This window comes from Pseudochaenichthys georgianus, chromosome 4 (genome assembly GCF_902827115.2).
Source record: "Pseudochaenichthys georgianus chromosome 4, fPseGeo1.2, whole genome shotgun sequence".
Classification (NCBI taxonomy): domain Eukaryota; kingdom Metazoa; phylum Chordata; class Actinopteri; order Perciformes; family Channichthyidae; genus Pseudochaenichthys; species Pseudochaenichthys georgianus.
This window is the reverse complement of record NC_047506.1, coordinates 2,726,043-2,753,724: the sequence shown is the minus strand read 5'-3', so window position 1 is coordinate 2,753,724 and position 27,682 is coordinate 2,726,043. Positions and strand designations below refer to the sequence as shown.

Here is a 27,682-nt window from a genome sequence, read left to right as displayed (position 1 = left end):
GTGTGTGTGTGTGTGTGTGTGTGTGTGTGTGTGTGTGTGTGTGTGTTCTTTGGTCTTGAGAGTTTCCCTGGCACAAAAATAAGAAGTGGTGTAAATGAAACAAAACCAAAAAAAGAAGAATCAGAGCAATACAATTTCTCAAATACCTAACATTATGCTACTATATACAATAAGTATCCATGGTTGATAAGACTTGATGTGAGCTTCCAGTGGCGTGGGCTTCAGCTCGCTCATGTAGATCAATATAATGTAAATAGTGGCTACATTATAGTTGGCAATGAAGAAGCGTGTCATGTCGGGTTAAGATAGTACAGCTTCACCGATTGATAATGTACATGCACAGCTCTCCGCTTCTGCAGATTCCCACACTAAAAATAGGGTATAAAACATTTGATGCACATAAATAAAATGCGTCTGCAACATGACGGCCTTAGAGATTTGCAAAAGAGGCATTCATGACATGTAAAGAAGTTGCGAGTGACTGAGCATGTACCTTGACCAGTTTATCAATCAATGAAAGCTTTCCATGTCACACTGTTGAACTCAGATTAATTAGAATGAGACAAGCACCCTTAAACCGAGTGTCTGTAGCTTCTGGTCCAGCATGATTTAAAAAACTGCTGTGTAACTTCCCATCACCACTAGGTGGCGCTTCAGAGCCAAGCGAATGTAGCCGGAGTGAAACCCACCACCATCTGAGCACATGCGTTACAATAATCAGACAGAGGCTTAATGTATGTGCACGTAAACATGTGAAATCGAGCCAGTTAAGTGGTTGAGTGACCAAATCTGAGGTTTCCTTGGGTGTGGAAATTGCCAGGTGTTTCTAAATAAAGTGGTCAAAAAAAAAAACATGATTTCTGGGCGGGACAATTTCTGCAATCACAGGTGAGATACAAAAGAAACAGAAAAATAAGCAATGGGGTCAAAATGACTTAAGGAAACAAAGAAACAAATGTGTGGCTTAGAAAAGAAAAAAAAACATCAAGGGACAAGCATTAAGTTAACCCCCCTTCACACGGGGAATAGAGATTTTACAGCTCGAACATTAAAGGAATGTTACGTGACGATCTCATCCTCTCCAGCTTCCTCTCCGTGTTTATAAGCTGTTCAGTTCCTGCAGGGTCTGATCCAGGACTTGGTGCATGCCAAGATTCTCCTCTTTGGCTCGTGATAGTTTATCTGGAGAACAAGAGGAAGAGAGACGCGGTGAGACCTCGAACATCAGCACGTCACACCGCTGCTTTCGTTCTGTCAAGCAGCATTCCATGCACAGTTTTAATGAACAGATGTTTTGCATAACTTTTAGATTAAAGTTGTGCCACATGCAAAATCCCCCACCACGTCACTGTGCGCCTCATGCTTCCACTGCTGCCTGTCATTCTCTGTTAGCACATTACAGTGTGGAGGATGTGTGAGCTGTATTCGTCGCACCAAAATGCTACCGTGTGATGTCAGTACATACGTTATGGGTGAATTTATACTATCAGAAACCATCAAAAAAAGTGACGTATCAAACCAAAAGTGTTTTAAGGGGATTGCAAACTGCATTAATTCACACAAATAACCGTAAATCTCACCTTGTCTCACAAACTCGCTGATAATTAGACGTAAAATGTACGTTAACCATCAAGTGTCTTTGGCTTAAAGGGGCCCTAATATGTTGTTTCCTTTAGTGTGTTATATGGGTGTTAAAGCAGGGGTTCTCAAAGTTTTGATGAGTGAGGGCCAATGGAGGTACCCAATATTGGATTGAGGGCCGCCGAAGAAAAAACGGAACACAAAATAATTCCAAAACAAATCCTTTCTTTATTGTACTAACAAATTACCGCAACTCGCGAGATGCCTAGTTGTCATGCAACCAGTAGTCTAGCAAACTTTCCACAAGCTGTCATTCATAATTTAGGAATGACAACCCAGGGGGCGCAGTTTCCCCATTCTTAAATTCCATTCTAATTCTTACTAGATATGAACCATGGAGGATTAAAATATAACGCATGCATTTCAGCGTGTCACATCAACTATCGCGGGCCGCCAGAAACATTTTCGAGGGCCGCCATTGGCCCGCGGGCCGCACTTTGAGAACCCCTGATTTAAAGGATCTGCAAAGGCTACATTGTCTGTCTCACACACTCCCCCCCCCCCCCCCGTGCCTTAAACACATCCATTGGACTCCTTTGTTTACTTCCGTAATATAATAGCATCACTATGTAACACTCGCTCCTATTGGCTAGCGCTCCGACACATTGTACGCGATAAGGCTAAGGGGCGGGACTTCTCTAAGCAGTTGACTAAACACAACAGAGCCGGCCAGCTAACCAATCGGAGCAGACTGGGCTCTGGTTTCAGACAGAGGGTGAAAGGAGGTGCTGCAGCACAGAGAAAAATAAAGAGCTTTTTGAACATTAAAGCATGGAGACATGTAGAGACACAACATACAAATATGAAACACGAACATTAGCATAATACGCCTCTTTAAGTTATGATTCAAACATTCTACTCGCATGAATAAACAAGAATAGAAAGACAAAAGAAAGTAGGAAAGAAGCATATTTTTAATGAATCATTTCCTGCATACTGAGACGGGACGGAGGCACGTACAGCACGGTCAGAGAGAGAAGGTGAGTTTGAAGCACTCGGCAGAGAAAGGGAAGCGAGAGGCAGCGAGAGAGTCAGAGCCTCTACAGAGACGTCATGTCATTGAGGGCATGGTCCAGCTCCTCGCTAATGGCCTTGTACTTCAGCTTCTGAGCGTACAATTCATCTGGAGGTCGACAGGAAGGTGTCAGGGACAGCGGCGACACACAAAGCAGAAAGAATGAGAGGCGGAGGGAGGAAGGAGAAGACAAAAAAAAACAGGTCAGGCTTTTTAAAGATGCAGAAATGCAAAGAAGGAAGAATTATCTAATTAAGCCGGGTGGAGCTTTATGCATTTCAACCCGCCCTGAATGTCTCACACACATTCCTATAACTCGGCTTCCTGTGGTTAACAACTTAATAATGCTGATCTGAAAACACCTCAGCACATTGTGTCCTCGAGGAGCTTTCATGCAGTATATTTAGCACTCTTTTACACATACATATATCCAGTGTTGCTGAAGTAGGACACTCCTTCTGAAGTGAAACTGAGTGTAATAGTGCATTAAGATGGATGAGGAGTCTGAGCTGCAGGAAACTCACAAACTGCCTCCTTGTGTTTCGTCAACAAATGTTTCCTGGCTGTTCTTTTAAAGCCAGTGAATAAAAGACTTTGACTTCAGGTCGTGTTGAAAATATGTGTATTTGGTGCAAACAAAGGGCTGCTGAGTGAGTGCTGCTGCTCTCATACCTTCCAGATCATCAATGGACTTTTCCAGTTTGGCCACTGTCCTCTCTGCAAACTCTGCACGGGTCTCAGCCTGACACACACACACACACACACACACACACACACACACACACACACACACACACACACACACACACACACACACACACACACACACACACACACACACACACACACACACACACACACACACACACACACACACACACACACACACACACACACACACACACACACACACACACACACACACACACACACACACACACACACACACACACACACACACACACACACACACACACACACACACACACACACACACACACTATGTTACACAGTGAATTCAACAGATAAGACTACAGGTGTTCTTTATCTTTCAAATATTAATAGATGCCATGTTTTACGAACTACAATTTCAATGCATGCAGATATTGAGATGGAGAAGAATAAGGACTGGCTTACATCATCAATTTAGGAAAATATAATCTAAAGCAGGGGTGTCAAACTAAATTTCAACTCGGGCCGCATTAGCATCATGGTTGCACTCAAAGGGCCAGTTTTATATATAAGACTACATAAGAATAACTATATAAAATATTTAATATATATAAAATAATGTATTATATTACATTATTGCCTCTGCATTGGATTATTATCGGATAGGGTAATAACTTCATAATTAACTACGTCTGAAAGCAGAAGTCTAGGGCAAACAATTGCAAGTCTCTTCAGTGAGAATGTCACCAAATGATTTGAAAAGAAAAGGCAAATCCTGGAAAAAAATAAATAAATAAATGAAATTTTCAAAAAAATGTAAAATAAAAAAAATTATAATTAATAAGTCAAATTCCGAGAAAAAGTCTAATTTGAGATGCATTGTGGGACATGTAGTTTATGGGCAATGTGTTTCTGTAAATCGGCATGTAACCGTATAATAAACATGTTATATTCTTTGCAAGCTCTTGCGGGGCCACATGAAATGAAGTCGCGGGCCGGATTTGGCCCCCGGGCCTTGAGTTTGACACCCCTGATCTAAAGTATGGAATGAAAACTTGTTATAGTCTCGTCATATTTGCCTTCTGAGCTGCATCCAGCTGCTTTCTATCTCACTCCGTGTGCCCACATTGGCATGAAGTGTTTTGAGGTGTGCTGCCTGGATGCATGTGGTATGTGGCATTTGCACTTGTTTCAGATGTGTCCAGCAGAGGCAAAGAGATAAGCCAAGTGCTAAGGGATTGAATCCAGAGACGCTGCAGTTACATTGTACGTGTCGGAGACCACTGCCCAACTGTGATTCCACATCGATGGTTTGTTTCAGTCTAAGATCATGCGGTGTATGATCATATAGTGTGATCAGTAGAATCTCACCTCCTTCAGTTTGTCAGTCAGGACTTTGATCTCCTCCTCGTACTTGTCTTCTTTTTCTGAGTACTGTCGACATACAGAGAAAAACATATCAGTGGCAGAAACACAAACTTTGCCCTACATACTGTATGCTGGTAATTAAAGTTAACAAATGGATTTCCCGTCACTTCACCAAAATCTAAAGACAGATACAAGGGGAAGTGGGACTCAAAATCCTATTATTCTCACACACACACACACACACACACACACACACACACACACACACACACACACACACACACACACACACACACACACACACACACACACACACACACACACACACACACACACACACACACACACACACACACACACACACACACACACACACACACACACACACACACACACACACACACACACACACACACACACACACACACACACACACACACACACACACACACACACACACCGGAGCAGGCGTGTGCTGCTGCTGCAGAGCGGTCACGAGGCGGCTGGCATGCTGTCACACTGCCTGTCCGTGCCTGGGAGGAATGTACCGTAGCGAACAGGAGGAATGTGCTGCAGGTCTCGACTGGCTGCCGGTTCACGCCCTGAATATGCTAAGAAACGGCCTCAGGGGCTCATGCTACGCTAATGAGTCTTGGATTGTTGTTTTTTTACTTGTGTGATTTTCTTTGATAAGTAATCCAAGATGATGTTAAATTGTTCTGCAAGTTAGATTCAAAACCTTTTAAGGCCGCTGTATTACAACTTAAGATATGTCCCCCCCTATCTGGATCTCTGGGACATGTGAGAGCACTTTTGTAAATTGTTTAAATAATGTTTCCAATTATTTTAAAGATTTTATAAAAAGCACAATCAGGTAAAAGAATAAAATCCTCCTTCCTGCGTCTTAGCATTTTAAGACTTTTGAAATATTTATCAGGAACATTTCAACACCAATTGAGGTCGTATTTGTAGATGAATAAGTTCATGTCTAAACAACGTGACGGGGAAATAAATAGTTGCGTTGTAGGCAGGGCCGGATGATTCAGTTATAATTGAGGAAGTGTGAACCAGTACTTTGGTGAAGAGGTATCCCTCCCTGCTCCCTTAATGACTGTCGACGGATGCAGCGAAGAGGAGAGGAGTCATGATCAGTGTAAATGCTGATATATATATATATATATATATATATATATATATATATATATATATATATATATATATATATATATATATATTTAGGCCGTACATTCATAAAGGAGAACTAAAGCGACTACCGTACTTTTCGGACTATAAAGCGCACCTGCATATAAGCCGCAGCAGCTAAATTGTCCGTCTGTCTTGCTCTCGTTCTGTCTCTCGGTTCCAGTTTTACTTTGGCGCGCGACATGTCTCACTCTTTTCCGGCCTCCAGCTTAAAGGTGGCGGGCGCGGACCGGTCCTAGAGCCCATAGAGTTAAAGGTGGTTAATTTTACCTGTAAAATCCATAGATTTAGGAGGTTCCCTAGTGGCCGTTAGCTGTACAAAAAAAAAAAATTGGGAAAAAAGTCGCGGCTTATAGTCCGGAAAGTACGGTACTTGTATTTATTAAACAGGCAGGATGTGTATGTATTTGTTGAACTGGCATTTGTTATTCTTGGAGTCGCAGAGAACTGAGAAACACCAAAGCTTATTTGTGCAATGTTAGCATGAATACATGTTAGCATGATTACATGGCAAACAGTTGAGATAACTTTATCAAACATTAGGATCTAACACATATACAAACACGTTGCTCTGCTTTCATGCTATCATTTGCCACACAGCTTTTGAAAGTGCACAGCAGACTAGATTTGGAAACCATCAGCCCTATGTACGATATTTGTTCAGGCCAGGATTCACTCACTTGGCTTTGTAGCTACCTTCTAGGGTTGACGTGCGAAACTTGAACATTCCTTAAAATAATTTGCTTCACCCAAAAACTGATCCGTTCCCCTCATGAAGCCAAAAGAAGACGTGTTACTTATAGCTGTATATTTCAGTTTCAGCGTCCAGTCACAGCCATGCTCATCCCGCACAGGAAACACTCACCTTCTCAGACTGGGCTTCTAAGGACTTCAGGTTGTTGGTCACATTTTTCAGCTCCTCCTCCAGGTCAGCGGCTTTACTGTGGAGAGAGACGGCCGCGTGCCGAGTGTTAATGCAAGTAATGGTAAGGACGTGGGTGTGTTTTCCAGTTATCATTATGCTTTTTACCATTCTGAGAGCTCGGCCCTCTCCTCGGCTCTCTCCAGCTCTCCCTCCAGGATCACCAGCTTACGGGCCACCTGGGGAGAAAAACATTTAAACATGTTAGATTTAGCATAATCCGAAAGACAAGAGGAGGTGAAAATAAGGACTACAATCAGGAAGTCAGTCTCACCTCCTCGTATTTGCGGTCGGCCTCCTCTGCGATGTGTTTGGCCTCCTTTAGCTGAATCTCCTGGATCTCCATCTTCTCCTCGTCCTTACCCGCTCGGTTCTCAATAACCTTCATCCCTCTGATTGGACGAGACACAAAAAAGGTTTTCAATGACGCTTTGATAGCCAGGTAAAAACACATGTTCTCACACACATAAAGACACAACATTTGAATCTAAAGAAAATGTCGGTTAAATAAGGTTTTAATAACGTTTTAAAGGTCTGCTATCATGCTATTTTTAGGCATATGTTATGGGTCTCAGATATTTAAAAATACATGTCTATGATGTGTTTTGCTCAACATTTTAGACATCCCTCATATCCGTCTGTTTCAGGCCTGTTGGAGAATGGCTAATCTGGGTCCTTAGCTTGAAAAAAAAAAAAAAGAGGAGGCGGAGCTAATGCCTGCTCAGAATTATACCGGCAGATAGTTAAATTCTGCCGTGATTAAACGCCATCAACTTCCAAACCACATCAAGGAATATTTCTGAAACAGTATGGAGCTCAAATGCTTTTTCTCTTTACCACAAGGTGAGTTCCTTTTTTTACTTCCTGCTTCTTCACACACATGCTCTCCAGTACAGGTTAGCTCTGAGTGTTAGCGATGCTAATGTAAACACCGACCATATAACGTCCAAAACAGTCGGGCATTGTTTCTGATAGCAACGTTTCTGATAGTGCCGCGGGTCCGCATTTCAGATATTACGTCATATGTAATATATATATATATAATATGAAATGTACTTTTTAAATGTTGGCCATGAGGGTAGGGCAATAGGTCGCCATTGTCAGTATGTGCGTCTGTTCAAACGGTGTATATGATGATATGTGTATGTCTCTTAATGTCCACTATGTTTGTATATGTACATGTATGCGGAACTGCAGGACGGAGTCCAGAACTTATTTCCTTACGGGGACAATAAAGTGTATCGTATATCGGACGCAAATCTGGATCAGCTCCGTTGCAGCCCCGTTTTTAGAGATTTGGGTACGGAGGAAAAGAGAGAGGGTTTTGTTTTCTGACGCTGCGTGAGTTCCCCGACTCACCGGACACACATAGTTATGTATAAAAGACATCAAGAAGTGCATTGTGCATGATAGGTCCCCTTTAATGTACCTCTCGCTCTCGTCCGCGGCCTTCTCAGCCTCCTCCAGCTTCTGCAGCGCCGTGGCCAGCCTCTCCTGGGCTCGGTCCAGTTCCTCCTCCACCAGCTGGATCCTACGGTTCAGACCGGCTACATCTCCCTCCGCCTGACAGGAGCGGAAAGAAGGAGACATTTAGTCATTCATTCATTCAACCTTAAATCATCCAAGCTGGTCTCCCCTTCCCCCTCTTTCCCGTCATAAAACAGGAAGGGAAGGAAAAAAGCTTGAGAAAAGTATGAATGGCTCGAAGGGAAATATGGACCTGAAGCTTTTTTCAAATGTTCTGTGCAGCAGAACACACTGTGGAAAAAACCAGCTTGTTATTAGTCCACTCTAAACACAAGGGAATGAAGATAAAGCTGAGATTAACTTAGTTTAACTCCTATCTTATCGTTTTAAGCTCTTTCTGAGGTCATGTTGTAATGCAATAAAATAAAATCAAGACTGGGATCAAAGTTTCTTTCCCAGGAATCCCGTGTGATGTCGTCTCAGCCAACATGTGGAAGCTTAAATCAGTCATTTTATCCATGAGCTTCTCATACAAGTAGTGCAGGGCAACAGTCACTCACAAAAAAGAGTTTCTTGTTGTTAGAAATGTCTTAAACGGAAACATCGAAGCACAGATTTAATTTAGTTGACCTTCTATGCTACAACTAGGTATGTTCCACTTCTAAAACCTGTGGTTTCTTACGTTTACGAGGAAAGTGAAGAAGATCCTTGTGAAAATTCAGGATGTAGGTTGGTAATGTTTTTGTATATTTCAAAGTAGTTATGAAGAAAGCACTCGCCTGTTTTACCACTGCAAAGTTACAGAGCATTTTATTTGGAAAGCTGTTAAAATACTAATCGATTTGGTGAAATGCCTTTTCAAGCATTTCTTTCACGTCTAAATGCTTTTCTGAAGCACTTTGAATTGCCCTGTAATCAAATAAATAAAATTGCTTTGCCTAACCTCTTAACATTTGTGTAATATGTGTTGATTTAATTATTATTAATCGCTCTACTGTGTTCTGTCCACAAGAATAAAATACAAATGAGAAAGTTTAAACTACACATGAACTAAAATGCTTTCGATTCAATCCGTGAGATATCAGTTCCTCGTGTTCTCGATGCTCATGTTCACAAATCAAAGGTTGTGTAGCTGAGGTGGGAATAATAGGGGAAATGGAGACGGCTGGAGAACGTCCAGTATAAAAGCATGGCCTACCTACAAAAACACAACCTCTAACTGCTGAGTCTGCCTGGGAAGAGTAGTCCTTTGTAATATCTGAACATCGCAGGACTCTGGATGTGAATGAAACGTTTACAAAGACTTCATTTCCGGTGACTGTGAATGCAGAACTGGGCCAAGCAGGGCGGACGAACGGGATTCTTCTCATCTGCCCTTTGTCAACAAAAGGCTGAGAGAGGGAAAAGAAAGCAAACAGACAACTACACAGGCATTTCCTCTCTGCTGGACACACAGTTGATCCTCCGAGGGAGCCGCTTTCAATCTGGAAACTTATCCGAGTCTGCTCAAACAGCACTTTTAAACTGCTATACAAAGCTGAATTATCCATTCAAACCCCGAGTACTCACACAAGTGTACTCCCTGTGTTACTGAAGTGAAGCAGCTGGGGATTTCTTAGACGAACAGGCGCTTTTCTGTGCTCGGTCGCAGCGCAGCAGCTTGTAGGTCAGTGACTCATTAGCCAGGAGTCAGGCTGCCAGTCAAAGCGTCTGCACTTCAGCCTACAGGTATGTGAGTCTGATGATATCATCTTGGCGAGATAAAGTCATTAAGAGAAGTACAAAGAAAGGATGGGCAGTGAGGAGGAAAGGTGACAGTGGAGAGAAGAGCTCAGAAAGTATGGAAAAGATATTAAGTCGGTTTGAGCTGGGAATAAATAACCCATCCAGTTTATTCTTCCATTCTGTCATGGACTCCACATTTCAGGAAATGAAAGCACGGTTTCCTTCTTGTTGGCACAGGCCCCTATTTTAATTTCTCCATGTCACCCTAGACTGCTGACTAGCCAGTCAGTCTTTCCACCTCTCCTTCTTTTTCTCTTTCTGTCCTCTCCCAGGTCCTGCCCTGCTGCACCCACACGGGGAGGCCGCTGATATGAGACGGGAAATGTCTGCGAACTAGCGCTGACATGCCTTAAAACAACCAGAACTTGATAGGAGGAAAAACCAAACCTAACACGGAATGAACGAAAAGCCATAAATCGGTCAAACGCCTCGAAATCTCATCAGCAAGGTCAACACTTCATGTCGCTGTTGAGAAACGGCAAACAGAACTCAATCAGAGCCTGAAATAACAGGTATCGTAACTCCCCGAGTCCGGAGTGAAGCAATGCGGTGCGAAGGGTTCAGTCTGCGCACATCAGACGCTGTCGATGCACTTGCAGACACACAACAACATGCAAACAATCACTGTCAATCTCTGCTGCTCTAAAGCAAACATCAGCAGCTGGCAACCAGGCAGGTTTCCCGCACGTGTCGTCAAGTAACACACAAACCAAAGTCTTCCCTAATGCCGGTAACGTACATCTCCAAATGTGTGCTTTCTGTTATCAAATGTTCACACTCACAGATGGGGGAATCCCCTTTCAGACAGATGTAGCCTTGTGCCAAGTAAGAAAGCATAAAGTACACACTCTCACGCCTCTAATTCACTCAGCCATGACCAGAGAAGCTTTTCCTGTAAGTCCTGAAGATAATGTTTGAAAGTACATTCCCTTCTGCGGTTTCATTTAATCAATGCTTAGAGCACACACACACTTTGAGCATTCAGAGACAGCCACACGGATAACAGACGGCAATGTCCAGGAACACAAGAACTACAGTCTTATGACCAGCCTGACATACTCTCAGAATAGACATTAATGCGACTTTACTAAAGAGGATCTTAAAAAGAAGTGACAGGAAGTGTGCTGCCCCTTTCATTTCCTCCCTTTGATTGTCTTTCTTTCAGAGCCGGTTTTCTCTCCGTCTCGTGGCCCCTTCCTTTAGCAACCGCTTTGCATTCTCCGGCTGCCAGGGACGCACAGCGCCTTATATGGTAAAACACACTATGGAGAATGTTTGTGGTGGAGTACACACACACACACACACACACACACACACACACACACACACACACACACACACACACACACACACACACACACACACACACACACACACACACAGTCATATTCAAAAGAAGTTTGACATTTTGGGGAATTGGCTATCAAGAGATCAATCCGACTCTCTTTCGGTACAGTTAATACCCATCTACATCCAGCATGTGGTTAGCTTAGCACAAACAGCTAGCTTAGCACAAACAGCTAGCTTAGCTTTTTCCGGAAGTAGCTAAATCCACCTACCTGCACCTCTAAAGCAACTCACTTTTTATATCTTGTTGTATTCATCCATACCAACACTGAACAGCTTTAGTGGGTTTCCCCCTCAGGCCCAGTCGACACCTATATTGGCATTTAAAAAATGTTTTTCTATGTGTTTAGGTTTGTTCTCCACACCCACAAGGGGGTTTAAGTGACCGAAAAGACAGCTTTTGAGTCAAGTTTTCAGCGTCGATGGGTACATTATTTGGCTTGTAACATTAAAGTGTGCACATGTGTTATTTTGTAAGGTGTCACAAAATGAGGCCAGAGGACATGGCCAAAATAGTGCTGGTTCAAACTTTATAAGTAGAAGTTTTCTAAACATGCAAGCTTACCAATTATTGTACATTTACGGTTCCGCTATATTGAGGAACAGAGGCCTCAGAATACGACATGGTTATATCCAACACTTCATTTGATTGGGGTCCAACCTGACCTTTGGCCTTTTCAGCGCTCCAACTGTGCATCTTCATTTGGGCAGAGATCTTTCATAAACAGTGGTTGTGTGGAAGGGATTTTTCAAAAATAATTCGAACAAATCCCAGCGTACATGTGGACTAGGCCTTATATTCTCAACTAATTGCCTGGCAACCGCACAGTAACAAGACTCGGTGATATCAAATTGAATTGCTTTACACTTTTGAATAGAACAAACGAGGTAAACTGGTGAATTTGCGACTGGTACTGTACGCAGTTTAAAAAAAAAAAAGTTAGACTAGACTAGCTGTTTCAAGTCTTTCTGCTAATCGAACAGCTGTTGAATGAATCTTCACATTTAACATACAGACGTGCGAGTGGTATTGATCGAGCGGCAAGAAGGAAGTGAGCTTGTTTTCGAAAAGACTATTCCTCAAACAGTCAGTGAGGAGGGTTTAAAAAGTGACACAAACTAGGGCTGAACGATTAATCGATTTTAAATCGAAATCGCGATTTTAAATGATGCAATTAAAAAATCGCAAAGTCTGCGATTTCTTTCACATTTCTTTTCTTTCTTCTTGTGTGTCAGTCATCCACACCAATCAGAAGTGCTGTGCTCCACATGTACCAGCCATTGTTAATCAATCAGAAGTGGCCCATGATCCAATCACCTGCCAAGTATTTGTGAAAGTGCCTGCCCTTTCCAAATGGCTTCCAATGGAGCTTTCCTAGATGGTTTGGTGAAGCATCTGAGTCAGGTTAGTGACGCTCCATCACATGTTTCTATGACAGGGTGAATCTTAAACTGAAGCTTGACTTTAAAGCAACCCAACGGAAGTTTCATGTAAGTTTAGTTCTTTCACTCGTAGCTCGGGCTGCTAGAGACGGGAGCACGTTGATGCGACCTTCCTAGCCGGAAATATGGCCGCAATTTACAATAAACCTCCGTTGGGTCGCTTAAAAACAAATATCGTAAATCGAATCACAATATCTGTCAGAAAAATCGCAATTACATTATTTCCCCAAATCGTGCAGCCCTAACACAAACTACATCATGTTAGAATAATCTTTCAATCACTGCTGTGTGCTTAGTAAACAGTCTAACATCTGACTTGAGGATACAGCACAGCTCTACGGGGAGTGACTTTAGAAGTACCTGAGTGCCTTAGAGACGAGATCAAGGACGAGTGAAAGAGGAATCTAATTACTGGCCGATTCCAGGGCAGTGGGCTAATGAGCTGATGGGGTTCTGGGGAAGTTATTCCTGACACTGCTGCCAACACTACTCTCAATGCAAGTGTGTGTCTGTAATCTTTTCCCACGAAGATCTGGCATGCAAAGAGAGCTGCACTCCATGTACAAGGCAGCCTGTCATGAGGCGTGATATGTAAAAGACGGTCATTAAACTTCCAGACAAGCATCACAATCACAATGAGATCTGTCTGTGCAAAGAAAGGGACAGATCATGAGCTGCCAAGTCTGTCGTTCAGGCTCTGCAGCATACTCAAGTGACTGATCCGGAAAAGAGAGTCATTGCAACGTGAACAATTGCCCTTCAGGAATTCATAGTTCTGACAAAAATATGAAGACGGTTGTCCTTCTTGCACATATGTTACATTTCTAGAAAAATGGCATCCAATTATGTCGTCCAACTAGCAATCCTAGAAGCGGTTTTATTAAATAAAACTGTTTATTTGGTTCTTTCAGCCTTAAACAATAATGGAAATGGTTTTCAGTTAGCCTTAACGTACCATATAAACATCTATCTGCAGTGCTGACACGCCAACAGATGCAAAGGTCCTGCTTTGACAAAAACAACACCAAAAATGTCATCACCAAGCCGTACATGCATCTGTAGAGAACATATATCTGCATAATTTCTACACTCTTCATCGACTAAATGACATTATAGCTAATTTAGCACCATCCTTGGCCTGCATAAAAGCGAAACCACAACTTCCACAAACCGCTAACATGGGAGTTTTCTCCAGAATGCCGCCAGCGACTGCCAAAACGTCTCAACATGTGGCAGTTATATTTGGAAAGTTGGGCTCTTCCCAGGGAGAACGTCCAAAGAAAACACTCTACGGCTAGAAGCCCGTCAGAAAACCCTCAAGCCATTGGACCACAATACGCAGCAGAGAGATGAGACCTCTCGCCGATTCTGACAAACTGTTGAGCTGAGAGAAGCATTTCTAAATGACTGCCCACAATTAGCTTTCAATATGTGGTGCGAGTGGTGTAGAATAGAGCCGCAAGGAATATATATATATAACTGCCAAATATTTGGAACATCGACTCACTGCAAAGTCATTTTCCATCCAGAAATGTCAGTCCATTAAATATGGAGATTGTAAGCTTTATTTTATAACATATTCAAGTCCAGGTCTTTTGGGGGTATAAAACAAGCCCTTTAAAGAAATCACCTTGGACTTTGAGAGACTATGGATTCAACATTTTCACTATTTTCTGACTAAACTATTTATTGATTAATGTAGAAAATAATTAGCAGAATAATCAATTAAAGAAATCACTGTATGTTGCAGTCCTAATTTATTATATATCTAGAAAATCCAATGTTCATGCCATTACGTAACAGTGGATATTAAAATAAAAAACGACATATAATTAGGTATGGCTTGAAATCAGTGGTTACATGGCTTTAAGATGGGTTTTAGTGTTAAACTTGTACGAAAATGGTGTGCCATATAACTGGAATGCATGTACTGTTGGTCCACACACACACACACACACACACTAATCTTCCTGTTGATCAGGGCTGGAGATCAGGGACAGGAAGTGTTGGGAGTAGAAACACAGGAAGTGCTGGACCAGAGTCGACAGACGACATCCTGGGAGGGGCAGCATGGGGGTGTGTGTGTGTGTGTGTGTGTGTGTGTGTGTGTGTGTGTGTGGTGGTGGTAATAATAGGATTTTGAGTCCCACTTCCCCTTTTATCTGTCTTTAGATTTTGATGAGTTGAAACGTTCTGGCAAGAAGTGACGGGAAATCCAATTGACTGTTCTGAAATTAGCCAAGTCATTATTTTATCTCAGTATAAAAAACATAGTTCCGACAGGTCCTTTAAATGCATGAGAGTTTGTGAATGATGAGGGGGAAATGAAGGACTTCAAAATATAACTTCATAGACTTGGGGAATTGAAAAGTCCATGAAAGGTCTTGATGTTTAAGAAGGTATGGGGACGCTGAATACATAATGAAATGTGTCAATAACAAAGTCAACCTTCACATTTGCTTCCTGACCCTGCTGCCTGACCTTCAACTAAAACAAGCAGCTGCTGTAAACACTATGAAGTTCATTGAGATTAACATCCGTAAGTAAAACACATCGAAGCAGGTCAAACGAGCGTTTCCACACAATGTCTCTTGTCTGACGGAGCCTTTAAGCATTATTGAGTAACGTCTCCAGAGGCGTCAAAAAACCACAATGAAATAACACGAGGCAATTACATTTCTTTTATTCTTTAGTATGATATGCGGCCAAGTCGTTTTGTTCTTCCCTGCCTCCAGATTGTCAAACAATGATTCATTACCTTCACACTCGGCGAGCGTGTTTTGATGTCCCTGAGCTCTGATGGAAAGGGTTTTTGTGCCAAGGAATATCTGCAGGTTGCCCTAATTATCCACATCTGGGACCACAGCAGCCTCGACGCACAAACGCCGCTTCACTTTGAATGGAGTGAGAAGTGTGAAAGCTGAACCTGCTTTTACACTTTAAGGCTGAAATGGAAACGCTTTTTCCAAAATACAAAGTCTTACAACCCTCCTATTTATTTCCAAGCATTGCAAACAAGTTGATTTACACATACTCTAACGTAGTGGGCGCTATCCTAGTGTTAATTTATCTATTTCTCAACACATTCATTCAATTAACGGCACTAATATATTCAACACAGCTGTAACTAGGCGATATGAACTGTGGATTTATGGTAGAAGTGTCTTTATATCTGCTCATAAACATTTATTACGGTGTTAAGTGTTTACAGTTACCGTAATATCTCTAAAGATCCACATCTGACTCGTCAAGTCGTCCTTATAAAAAGGGCTCGTCACCACATCTGGCTCTGAAGCAGTATATCACTCTTTGGTTGGAAACACATAAAAGCCTCATTTCACATCAGAAAGTGATAGTAGGTGTCAGCCTCTCTATCCCAAAAGATGAAATGTTAAAATGTATAACCAGAAATCTGTTTATTATGCACATTTACTATGCTTTCCATGGAGAAGTAGTCCCGCAAGTTTACAAGACATTCAATGAGTGAATAAGCAATACGTTGATTGAATTGACACAAATAATAATGCAAGAGGACAGCTTTAAAACATGTGACCAGAGACGTGTGCTTAAGTTTGATGCAAGAAGGTCGTCAGCATGAATCAAATAAAACATTTTGGTTCATTAAAACCAAAAAGACCAATAAAACCAACCGTTGAGAAAGCATCGACCGAACAAAGACAACATCCCAATACTTAATGATAGAGTTAAGGTCGGTCCCAACATGAATTGACTATAAATAATGATTACTGACGTCACTGATGTGTATATATAGGTTCATATATAGAACCATTACCACAAGACGCCCTATTGTCAAATGACCATGTTGCCTAATAGGCAGTCTGTAACAAAAGGGTTAATCCTACAGCACACCAGCTCCTTTCATCATCTCAGCTCCATATCTTTACAGCCACACCTTCCCCTCCCACTCTCCTTCAATCTCTCCTCTTGTCCTGTCATTAACCGGCTCCTATGCAAAAGGATATGGCTCCGAATGCCATAAAGCAGCACGTGAAACAAGTCAAGACTGTGACCTAACTGTGCTGCTAAGCATTTCTTGTCTCCAATTGAAGCACCACACCTTTTCTGTGTGTGGCTACAATCCTCGGAAGAGGGCTGAGTCAAGAGAGAGGCAGGTGACAGACATGGGTGAATACGTACGGTGTGAGTCATTTTCAAAACATCCCCGCGTCGAGAAACCACATTTGTGTGTGCTAACTACAGTCTGAATGGTTCTACTGCTTCTGCACTGATGAATCTAAACGCATGGAAGTGGGTCGACAACGCTATTTTCATTATAAATTAATCTGTCAAATATCTTTCTGGTCTCAAATGTGAGAAAATAGTGAAACATGTCCTTTGTAGTCACTCAAAGATCAATGTAATGCCTACAAATGTCTTGTTCGTCAACTCAAATCCCAAAGAGAGTCACTTAAGTATGAAATAAAGCATAACATTAAGACATCTCCATATTTGAGAGGCTTAAAACGGCATTTTCTGCCATTAAAATGACTTTAAAAATTATTAAAAGTATCACATTTGTTAAAGATCTAATTGATTTATCTACAGAATGTCAGTCAATAGCAAACACATGTACTTTCCAAGTTCCTATAGCCAAAAGTGACATCTTCAATTATCTTGTTTTGTTTGACCAACAGTCTAAAACCAAATAATGTCAAGTTGATTTTCATGGAGGTGTAAAAAAACGGAACATATTAACACCTGGGAAGATGAGAACAGTATTTCTATGACATTATGGCTTAAAGAAACCCCCTAAAAGTTTGAAATTGTTGATTCACTTTCTGTTGATCGATTAAGCAAGTAATAGCTTCAGCTCTCGCTAAAAATGTCCCAATTTCCAGGCTATTCCTTTGAATCCTTAATAACAGAGTAGGCATACTTTTAAGTATATGCCTTTTATTTTCCTTTCATTGGTGGAGACAGGATGGTGGTTGGGCATTTACCCAGGCAGCTGCTGCTGGAGTGCTTCTGAGCAAAGCGTCACAACATTATGCACTCAATCTACGTGTTTCCAGCTCTTAAAAGCTTCTAAAACCTCATTAATAAGTAGTTTAAAGTACAATACAATTAAATATGAACATGATGTATTAATAAGCAGTTATCCGGTGAGTCTAATAGATTAATTAAATTGCACAATAGCTCCAATGCTGTCTACGTGGTCTGCACACCATTCACAGTACAGCGGCCTGTGAATCAGACACCACTGCGCATGCGCAACAGACCTGCAGGAATCCAAACTTTTTTTTCCAGCGCAGACCAACGCCTTGCATTGTGGCACAATCACGCCCGCGAATGAATCAATGACATGAACTTTTTCGTCTTTTTTACAGCCTGAGCAGTGAATATAGAGAAGTTGAAACCATTGTGTAAGACTGACATGTGATAATAGAGAGAAACTGGGGTTTTAGGACCCAGGGAAAAGAGGTTTAAAAAGTATTTGTCTCACTTTCCCCCGGAGTTCGCGTTCACTGTCCAGCTCTCTCTGTATGACCTGAGCCCGGTCCTCTGCATCGTCGGCCTGCTGCTGCAAACTCTGAATCTTCCTCTTCACGGCATCCAGAGAGTTCAAACCTGCCATTGTTGCCTGTTTGGTTACTTAATTTAACACTACGCGTGAAGGAAAAAAACGCAGTTAAGACTATTTCTGGGTTGTGCAATATCAAAAAAGTCGCTACAGTGACCTGCTTATTTGGTCTAGTTAGAGTCAAACACTGAGAACTCTGAAACAAAAACACAAAAATGTTGGTCCAAAGTCTTTGGAATGTAAAAGAGTCGTTCAAGTGCAAAGAAAAAAGTTATATAACCAGGAAGTAAACGCTGCCCAGGTGTTGGTCCAAAGTGTCTCTTCTGCTCTGTCGGAATGATACGTTCACCAGCAGTTTAAAAAGTAGTCCTCAGGAATGTTGCAGTTTTTTTGGTCCGGACACACTTTTTTTTTGAGGAGGAGGAATTAGAAAAGCTGCGTGGTGAGGAGAGCGGAGAGCGCCAGACTGAGAGCCGGAGGAGGAGAGCAGTGATCGGCATGATGAGGTCAGAGAGGGCGGGGCGAGTGCGTGCGTGTGTGTGTGCGCGCGCGTGTGTAAAAACGCATGACTGATGTGAAGAGAAATTTGAAAACTAGGATGTATTAATTTCAGTTAAAAAGGTGCCTGTAGTTTAGATGTCACACAGACTGATTGATTTGACAGTGAAATTCAACTTAGACTGAAGTTTAAAGTTTCCATCGTGCTTGAAAACATAATTCGTGATGTGTCTTTGAGTGTTCGAACAACTAGCAACATTTCATTTGCCTGTATTACTCATAATGATGACGTTATGAAGCAGATAGCATACTACCCAAGACATTAACAAACTTCCTTTACCCTCACCCTAAAAACATATTTAATAGGGCGCTATTATTGTTTTGGGGGTTTTCTAAGATCCCTCACTCACCCCAACCTGCCGCCATCGGACTCCTTTGTTTAGTTCAGTAACATAGTGACAACACCATGCGTCACTCACGCTTCTATTGGCTAGCGCTCCAACACATTGTAAATGATAGGCTAAGGGGCGGGACTTCTCTAAGCGTCTGACCAATCACAACAGAGCCGGCCAGCTAACCAATCAGAGCAGACTGGGCTCTGGTTTCAGACAGAGGGTGAAAAGATAAATAAAGAGCTTTTTGAACATGGATTATGGAGACATGTCACAGAAGAGGAAGAGAATACAAATATGCACCTTAAAATTAGCATTAAAGCGTCTTTGGGTTCAGAAAAGCGCTATATAAAATTAATATATTATTATTATTATTAGCATAATAGGCCCCTTTAATACTAACAGTGGTTTATTGTGCCTTTATCATCTCACTGAGCACTATTCTGGGATTCTTGCAATAGAAATGAATAGATATATAATAGATATATATAGATACATTATTTGAAATGATGTTCTTTGCGTGGGTGTAAATCTGATTCATGTTTCTCTGCTGACCCTGCCCGTGTGTACCCTCTCTTTTCACATTCATTGTTAGCAGGACATTCTGGCTGGACGAGTAAGTAGGCCGAATTCTTTTTCTCCTCAGCTCGCTCCAGTTCAGGTACAAATGCAATCCTGCTGTTCACTGTGAAGAAGGAAACAAATCTCTCACAACCAATCTCATCTGTTGATTGAGCCTCTCTGTATGATTTGCCCCTTGCACCGGAAAAGCTGGAAGCATTGATTTCATTAGACACAGGAGGAGTGTGGGGCTTTCTGTTTGCCTTAGCTGCATTCCTCACATACCACAGCCCCCCCTGCCTGCTCTCCACTTTCCCCGCCCGCCCCCACAGCACCGCTTTCCCCCTAAAAACTGTAACTGTTGCTGCTGCTATCAATACCTGTAATGAAACGACATGGTGTCCCCCTCTTTGCCTCCCACCCTTCAGCTTTCTATGCTAATATGTTGACCTAGCACTCTTCAAAGCAGACTCTTTGTCTGGTTACTTGAACTGACACTGAGCTAATTATGAGCGCTGGTGTAGGGACTATTTTTTCACGGATCACAACCTCTTTCTTGCCGGTGTCTTTGGCTCACTGTTCTGCTTTCCCAGCCCCCCTCCAGGTCTGCAATCTGGCCCGAGCCTTCTGTGTGAATTGAGATGTGTAATGGCTTGACTGCTGCCTCTAATAAGTGACATGTGGCGGGGGGATTCGTGGAGGTGGAGTAGAACAGCCTTAAAAATGTGTGTAAGACTTTACTGACAATCTGTTGTACTGTAGTGTTGGAATGGAGTACATCTACTCAAGTATTGAGTTTCAGTTTGAGGTACTTTACCTGAGTATTCCCATTATAGTTCAGTTCAACTCCACTACATTTCAACAGCCAATATTGTATGTTTTACTCGACTTCATTATCTACTTTACAGATTCACACTATTAGCTTATACAAAATATATATAAATCATATTAGATATTAGATATAATTATAGTTTAAGATATCCAGCAGCATTCCAATTTGGACCCCTTAGCTTCCTTCAGAAACGTCACTATGTAATACTAATTTCTTCTATAGGCTCGCGCTCCTACACATCGTGCATCATAGGCTAGGGCTGGACATCTCTAAGTGGTTGACCAATCACAACAGAGCTGGCCAGCTAACCAATCAGAGCAGACTGGACATGTCACAGTAGAGACACTACATACTAATATGAACCTGGAAATTAGCACATGTCCTTTAATATATATTTGAATAGGCCATTATGCTCAATGAGTAGTTTTACTTTTGGTATTGAATTATATTTTACTGTTGTACTTTTACTTGCAAGACTTTTACTTTTCACAATTTGTTAGAAGGAAAGATCTGAGTTCTTCTTCCACCTCTGGTTATACTAAATATACATTTTTAACAAAACCTCAGAGTAAAAGCTTCACCCAGTAAAACCACAACTCCTTTTTCCAGAGGCCCGCCTGACCCCCTTTACATGCGAGGCTCCTCCGAAGCCCTCCGTGTTTATTTGATCACTGCGTGAGTATAAGCCAGCGTGTCTCAGCCTCCCTCTGTGTGTCAGACACTTCCTTTCTCTTTGTGTGTAGTAGAACGCTGCATTTCCCTGGGATATCCTCCACCAGACTCAAACAATACCACATCTTGGTGGCAGCTGGGAGATTTTCCTGGTGATGCTTTGCTCCGCACGGTTGGCTCGGTAATATGGAATGACTGGATTCTTATATTGTCATTAAAGGGGCATTTTACTGCTTAACTGGTCAGATGCTTATCTTGGACATAATTGACTCCAGGGTGAGGAATGTGTTTATACTTGAGTTCCCCCTCTCTCTCTCTCACACACACACACACACACACACACACACACACACACACACACACACACACACACACACACACACACACACACACACACACACACACACACACACACACACACACACACACACACACACACACACACACACACACACACACACACACACACACACACACACACACACACACATACCATGTATACATCACTTCTGGGGACATTACATTGACTTACATGCATTTCCTGGAGACTTATCCTAACCTTAACCATAACCAACACATGCCTAACCCTTACCCTTACCCTTAACCTTACCCTTAACCTTACCCTTACCCTAACCAAGTCTTCACCCTAAAATTAATGATTCCCCTTATGGGGACCTCCATTTTGTCCCCATAAGGGAGGCGAGTCCCCACACGTGACTATGTAAACAGATTTAGGTCCCCACAAGTATAGTAATGCTAGTCCACACACACACACACACACACACACACACACACACACACACACACACACACACAAGTCTGTGCATGCAGTAATATGCACCGCTGTACATCGTGTGGTTTGCGGTGTTGCCAACTATCTGCAATATGATCTTTTTTTCCAGATTGCAGCTTATTTGCCACGGGGAAATTCACATAAACAATGTTACGCTTCATTCACTGAAATGTTCTATTTGTTTAGAGAGTAAGTTTGGGTCTGATGTTGAACACCCAATAAGTGTTTAATTAAAGGAGCGCTACACTGATTTTGCAGGTGTCTGGGAGTACTACAGGCCTTTTGCTACTCAAGATGGAGCTGATAAATGGCCTTAAGTGTTATTTGAGGCCATGTTGGTTGTGGCAGAAAAGTAGACATTTGAAAACAAAAAAAAACCGGGGGTGTGGAATTAAAAAGAAGCGAGTTAGCCAAACCTCTGAAGCACACTCCTGTTCTGCTTCTGGCTAGTAGCTAGTTTATTAGCCACTACTAGCACAACACACTCACATCTCTGACATTATTGTTGACATTGTTGAATTGCATTGTGGGTAATATAGGTGCAAGGTATTGACCAGAAAGGAGATTTTGTGGAAAGTTCCTTTTGAAAAGTAGACGTTTGAAGTAGCATCAAATAAAACTCAGGTGAAGTGCACATGTCTGAACATTGGATTGGAGTAAATGCACTTTAAATTGAACAGACATCAAGTGTTGATGTGGTGATAATCATATGGAAAATAACACTCCGTACTGTCCATATGTCTGCCATGCTGTTGTTGTTACTGTGAAGTTTTCATGTACACAAACTGTTGGAATTATAACGTGTGTGTGTGTTTGTTTGTGTGTGTGTGTGTGTGTGTGTGTGTGTGTGTGTGTGTGTGTGTGTGTGTGTGTGTGTGTGTGTGTGTGTGTGTGTGTGTGTGTGTGTGTGTGTGTGTGTGTGTGTGTGTGTGTGTGTGTGTGTGTGTGTGTGTGTGTGTGTGTGTGTGTGTGTGTGTGTGTGTGTGTTTGGTTGAGGGGGTTACAGTTTATCCTCGTGCTCATCTTTCAGGAGTGGCTGCACAGGAATGTAACCGTCTCCGAAGTGCTTCTCTGTGGATCAAAGTGAACCCACAGCTGGGTCTGAGGACCGTCCAGCTGTGGAGTAATGGTCTCCGGTCTTTAGCAGCACCATGGTAACGTGAGTGTGTGTCAACGTTAGAAGAAAAGCAGGTAACACAACTACAGCATAAGCCTCGTCTTGTCAATACTCAAATGTGTGATAAAGATGAAATTAGACAGGCTGATGCATCGTCATGACAGTATAGGACTGGCAGTTTTTCATAAAGTGAAACTGACCATGTGTAATGCCAATACCTGCTACAAAATAATATTTAAAAAAAATTATTTATGCAATTTTTGATTATTTCCTGAAGTCTTCAAAGTTAGATAACTGTTCCTGTTTGTTATTGAGTTCAGTTGAGCTACAGAAATACTATAATTTAATCTCATACTGAATAGTTTACTCAGACCAGGATCGTTTCACCAAGATCCCAATCTGCGTCTAAGCAGATAAAACCCTTTGAATCCACATTAGCTGTGTCTGTTTCTTCATCCGGCACAGCACAGAGGCCGCTGGCTGTCACCACTATCAGGGGCTTGAAAGACCTTCATCTGGGCTATCTTAAACTGGGCATCAAATACAGAGATGAAAGACCCCCCTGTTAAATGCGTGCAGTAAGTTAGGGACCCTTCACTCACGTCTGCAGCCGTCTTCTCGGACAGTTCCAGTTTCTCCTGAGCGTCTTTCAGGCCCTCGGAGAATTTGTCCAGTTCGTCCTCTGTCATCTTCATCTTCTTCTGCAGGTCCATCAGCTCCTCCTCCAGCTGCATGGGAGAGACCGTTAGTCCAGTTTAGTGCACTGTCTCCAGTTGGTATGTTATCCAAATGTTATTAGATTGGTCTTGTTTTTAACATCAGCACTTTCCCCCTAGTTGGCACGAGCATGTCCTGCGAAGTATTTTATTCTGCTCGAGTTTGTTCTGTTTCATTTTGAATAGAAAAATCTCACTCTAACGAATGTTATGTATAAAGTCTTTTTCTTTTTTTTTTTTTTTTTTGTCGCTGCTTTTAATTGAACTATTCATATCTTAAACTGCACTGTAACTTTTATCCATGTACTTTTTCTTGTAATGTTTAATTGAACTATTCATATGTTAAACTGCACTGTAACTTGTATCCATGTATTTTTCCTTAATGTTTATTTTATTAGCTTTTCATTTTTAATGCTTAATGTCTTTCATTTTTTTTTGTAAAGCACTTTGAATTACCTTGCGTTGAAAAGTGCTAGATAAATAAACTTGCCTTGCCTATCATATCGTATTGTATCATATAATGGTCCAAGACACTCCGAATTATTGATGTCTTAATGTGTGCATATCTATAAATGTGTCTTTTGATTGTGTATATATACTGTAGGTATATTTGAATACATATTTTTATATATATTTGTTTTTGTATTCGGGATTGTGGGAAGCGGTATTCCGATCTCTCGAACAATAGATTGCTGTAACTCAAATGTCGGATGTCACTTAGTACAAAGTCTGGATCTCCTCCATAGACAGCGAATTGGGAAGGTTGTTATGTTATGAAGGACACTCAGAGCACCCAAAGGATTATTTCGTTACATTTTCAGTTTCAGAACTGAACTCCCCAGAAGTCAGTTTCCAATTCATTTTGAGACTTCTGTGGTTTCTGGCTTTGACCTCATGTTAAAATAATATTGACTGTACTTTCTCAGGCCATGGAAATACCGTATTGGAATTCAGAATGTAGGAGGTGATCCCCTTTAAAAGAACGCTCCAAACCCTGGATCAGTTTTAAGCTTTAAACCTTTTAGCAACCCTAACAACCTGGTTAAGATGGTCATATTGACACATATGCTTTGACTTGCACTAAGGTGGTAGAATGGTGTAAGGGGTGTAGCTTGTGCCACGGAAGAACCCAATAAAGACCTCAAACATGGACAATTTCACTAACGTTGTGAGATAGTGCATTAGCCGTGTCAGATTGCTCTGCGCACTGAAGGCACTGTCTAGTTTTTAATGTGTTTGTACTGCGTTTTATTCACGAGTCAGCCTGATGGGGCGTCGTAAAGGTGTTTGAATTCAGAGCAGGGATAAAGCAACACTGATGATTTGGGAGTCTAATTGTGTTGTTTGAGGAACATTTAAAAGGTCATGCCTAATATCTGCCCTTTCTCTCTCTCTCTCTCTTTCTCTCTCAAACACACACACACACACACACACACACACACACACACACACACACACACACACACACACACACACACACACACACACACACACACACACACACACACACACACACACACACACACACACCATGTATACATCACTTCAGGGGACATTACATTGACTTACATGCATTTCCTAGAGACTTATCCTAACCTTAACCAACACATGCCTAACCCTTACCCTTAACCTTAACCTTTCCCTTACCCTAACCAAGTCTTCACCCTAAAATTAATGATTCCCCTCATGGGGACCTCCATTTTGTCCCCATAAGGGAGGTGAGTCCCCACACGTGACTATGTAAACAGATGTAGGTCCCCACAAGTATAGTAATGCTAGACCACACACACACACACACACACACACACACACACACACACACACACACACACACACACACACACACACCCCCACACCCACCCACACACACACACACACACACACACACACACACACACACACACACACACACACACACACACACACACACACACACACACACACACACACACACACACACACACACACACACACACACACACACACACACACACACACAGCGGGCTAAGTGTTCCCTTTTGAGAAGTACTTCTGATAATCCTACTGAATTCCACTCTGTTGTTCTCTCCTGGCGTCTAAAAATACAGCCGTTATCAGTGAGAACACACAGACGCCTGTGTGTGTGTGTGTGTGTGTGTGTGTGTGTGTGTGTGTGTGTGTGTGTGTGTGTGTGTGTGTGTGTGTGTGTGTGTGTGTGTGTGTGTGTGTGTGTGTGTGTGTGTGTGTGTGTGTGTGTGTGTGTGTGTGTGTGTGTGTGTGTGTGTGTGTCCACCTGTATCCCTGTGCATGCTTATTATCATTGTGCGTTGTCTCCTGGGTTGGATGAATGCACCTGTCAAAGAGGCTTTAAGACGCTCCATTAACTCTCTTCAAACGGGTCCTTAAGGGAGGGATGGAACTACTTTTTCCTCCGCTGAAGACCAACATCCCGGGTGGTCTCATCACCTGAAGGGGCCAAACCCACCACGATGAACTCTCTCTGAGCCCCACCGACCCATCGTCACGTTCAGGCACCTTACACTATTGGTTGTTTGTGTTCAACTGTCAGATGAAAACATTCCGATTTGAACAGAAAGCAACTATGGTGTTAAAAAGTTTGTGTTTACATTTGGGATGCGGGGTTTGAAGTGGGTATCTCATAGAAAATAAAAAGGTTCCGAGAGCTTGTCCTGAGAGCATCGCCTGACCTTTTAAGGAGGTGTTTTCGCCTCACATACTGTCACTAGGAGTTGTTGAATTTACCGTGAAGTCTCTAAGCGGTGGCCAAAAAAACCTCAAATATTTCTTTCAGCGGTGATAGGGCCAAGTGAAACGAGGGATACATTGGAAATGTGTTTACAGACAGTTTCCTTAAAGGTATGTCTGGTATGATAATTATCTTGAATAAAGACTAATAGGAAACATTTAAGTATGCTTAGTATGGACCATTTATTACAAATATGTTTTCCAACTCATCAACAAAATTATGAACACTTCCTCCAATTATTCTTATTTCTTTTCAATCCATGACTTTCTTGCAACATTTTCTTGTTTTTTTAATTGTTTTTATCTTATATATCTTTATGTTGCATTATTGGAGGAGCCTGGGTCTTAAGAGTTGCATTGCCATACACTACATATGAAAAAAAAGCCTTTGAATCTTAAGTTTGACTTTATTGCTTTTGTACTGGTCAAAAACTGCATTTCTAAATTTTCTAAATTTCTAAATTTCTAAATTTCTAATTTCGTCTTTGTAATACTTTGACGTTGTTTTAGACGTCACTACCGACACGTCCACGTCTATCTGCTCTCCTCCTTCATTCCCACCTGTTTGCACTTGTCCTCCGCCGCCTTCTTGTCCGTCTCCGCCTGCTCCGCCCGGTCGATGGCGTTCTCCTTGTCCAGTTTCAGCATCTGCATCTTCTTCTTGATGGCCTCCATGGTGGCTGCTCGGTTGGATGTCCTCCTCTTTCTGAGATGTGAAAGTGCAGCTTCGAAAAGAGCTCTCCTGTTGTGCTGAGATGCAGGAGAGTCACTTCAGAGCCGGAGGGAGTCCAACAAAGCTGCAGAGAAAGAGAGAGACAGAACGGGGGAGAAAGGAGGAAGGAGACAGAACGAGCCGTGGACAGAGATGGAGAGTTGAGCCCTATATGGATAGTTATTTAAACTGAACCTGCCTCCAATCTCTGATCACCCTCTCCTCCTCCCATGTCCTCA

The 27,682-nt window shown here is 42.0% G+C and overlaps 1 protein-coding gene across 4 annotated transcripts; it reads right to left on the bottom strand.

The window, feature by feature from the left end:
* Positions 1–21: 21 nt before the first annotated feature.
* tpm4a (tropomyosin 4a) lies at positions 22–27,682 on the bottom strand. 4 transcript variants are annotated; one of them, XM_034081598.2, is made up of 9 exons: positions 27,293–27,682; positions 23,873–23,998; positions 8,251–8,384; positions 7,096–7,213; positions 6,930–7,000; positions 6,765–6,840; positions 4,700–4,762; positions 3,329–3,398; positions 22–1,182 (listed from the first exon to the last, which is right to left on the bottom strand). In XM_034081598.2, the coding sequence occupies exons 1-9, from the start codon at positions 27,404–27,406 to the stop codon at positions 1,100–1,102; spliced, it is 855 nt and encodes a 284-aa protein (XP_033937489.1). In that variant the 5' UTR covers positions 27,407–27,682; the 3' UTR covers positions 22–1,099. The 4 variants fall into 4 exon arrangements, with proteins under 4 accessions (XP_033937489.1, XP_033937492.1, XP_033937488.1 ...); XM_034081597.2 differs by lacking the exon at positions 22–1,182 and adding an exon at positions 2,533–2,764 and having other exon boundaries at positions 27,293–27,676; XM_034081601.2 differs by lacking the exons at positions 23,873–23,998; positions 27,293–27,682 and adding an exon at positions 18,328–18,869.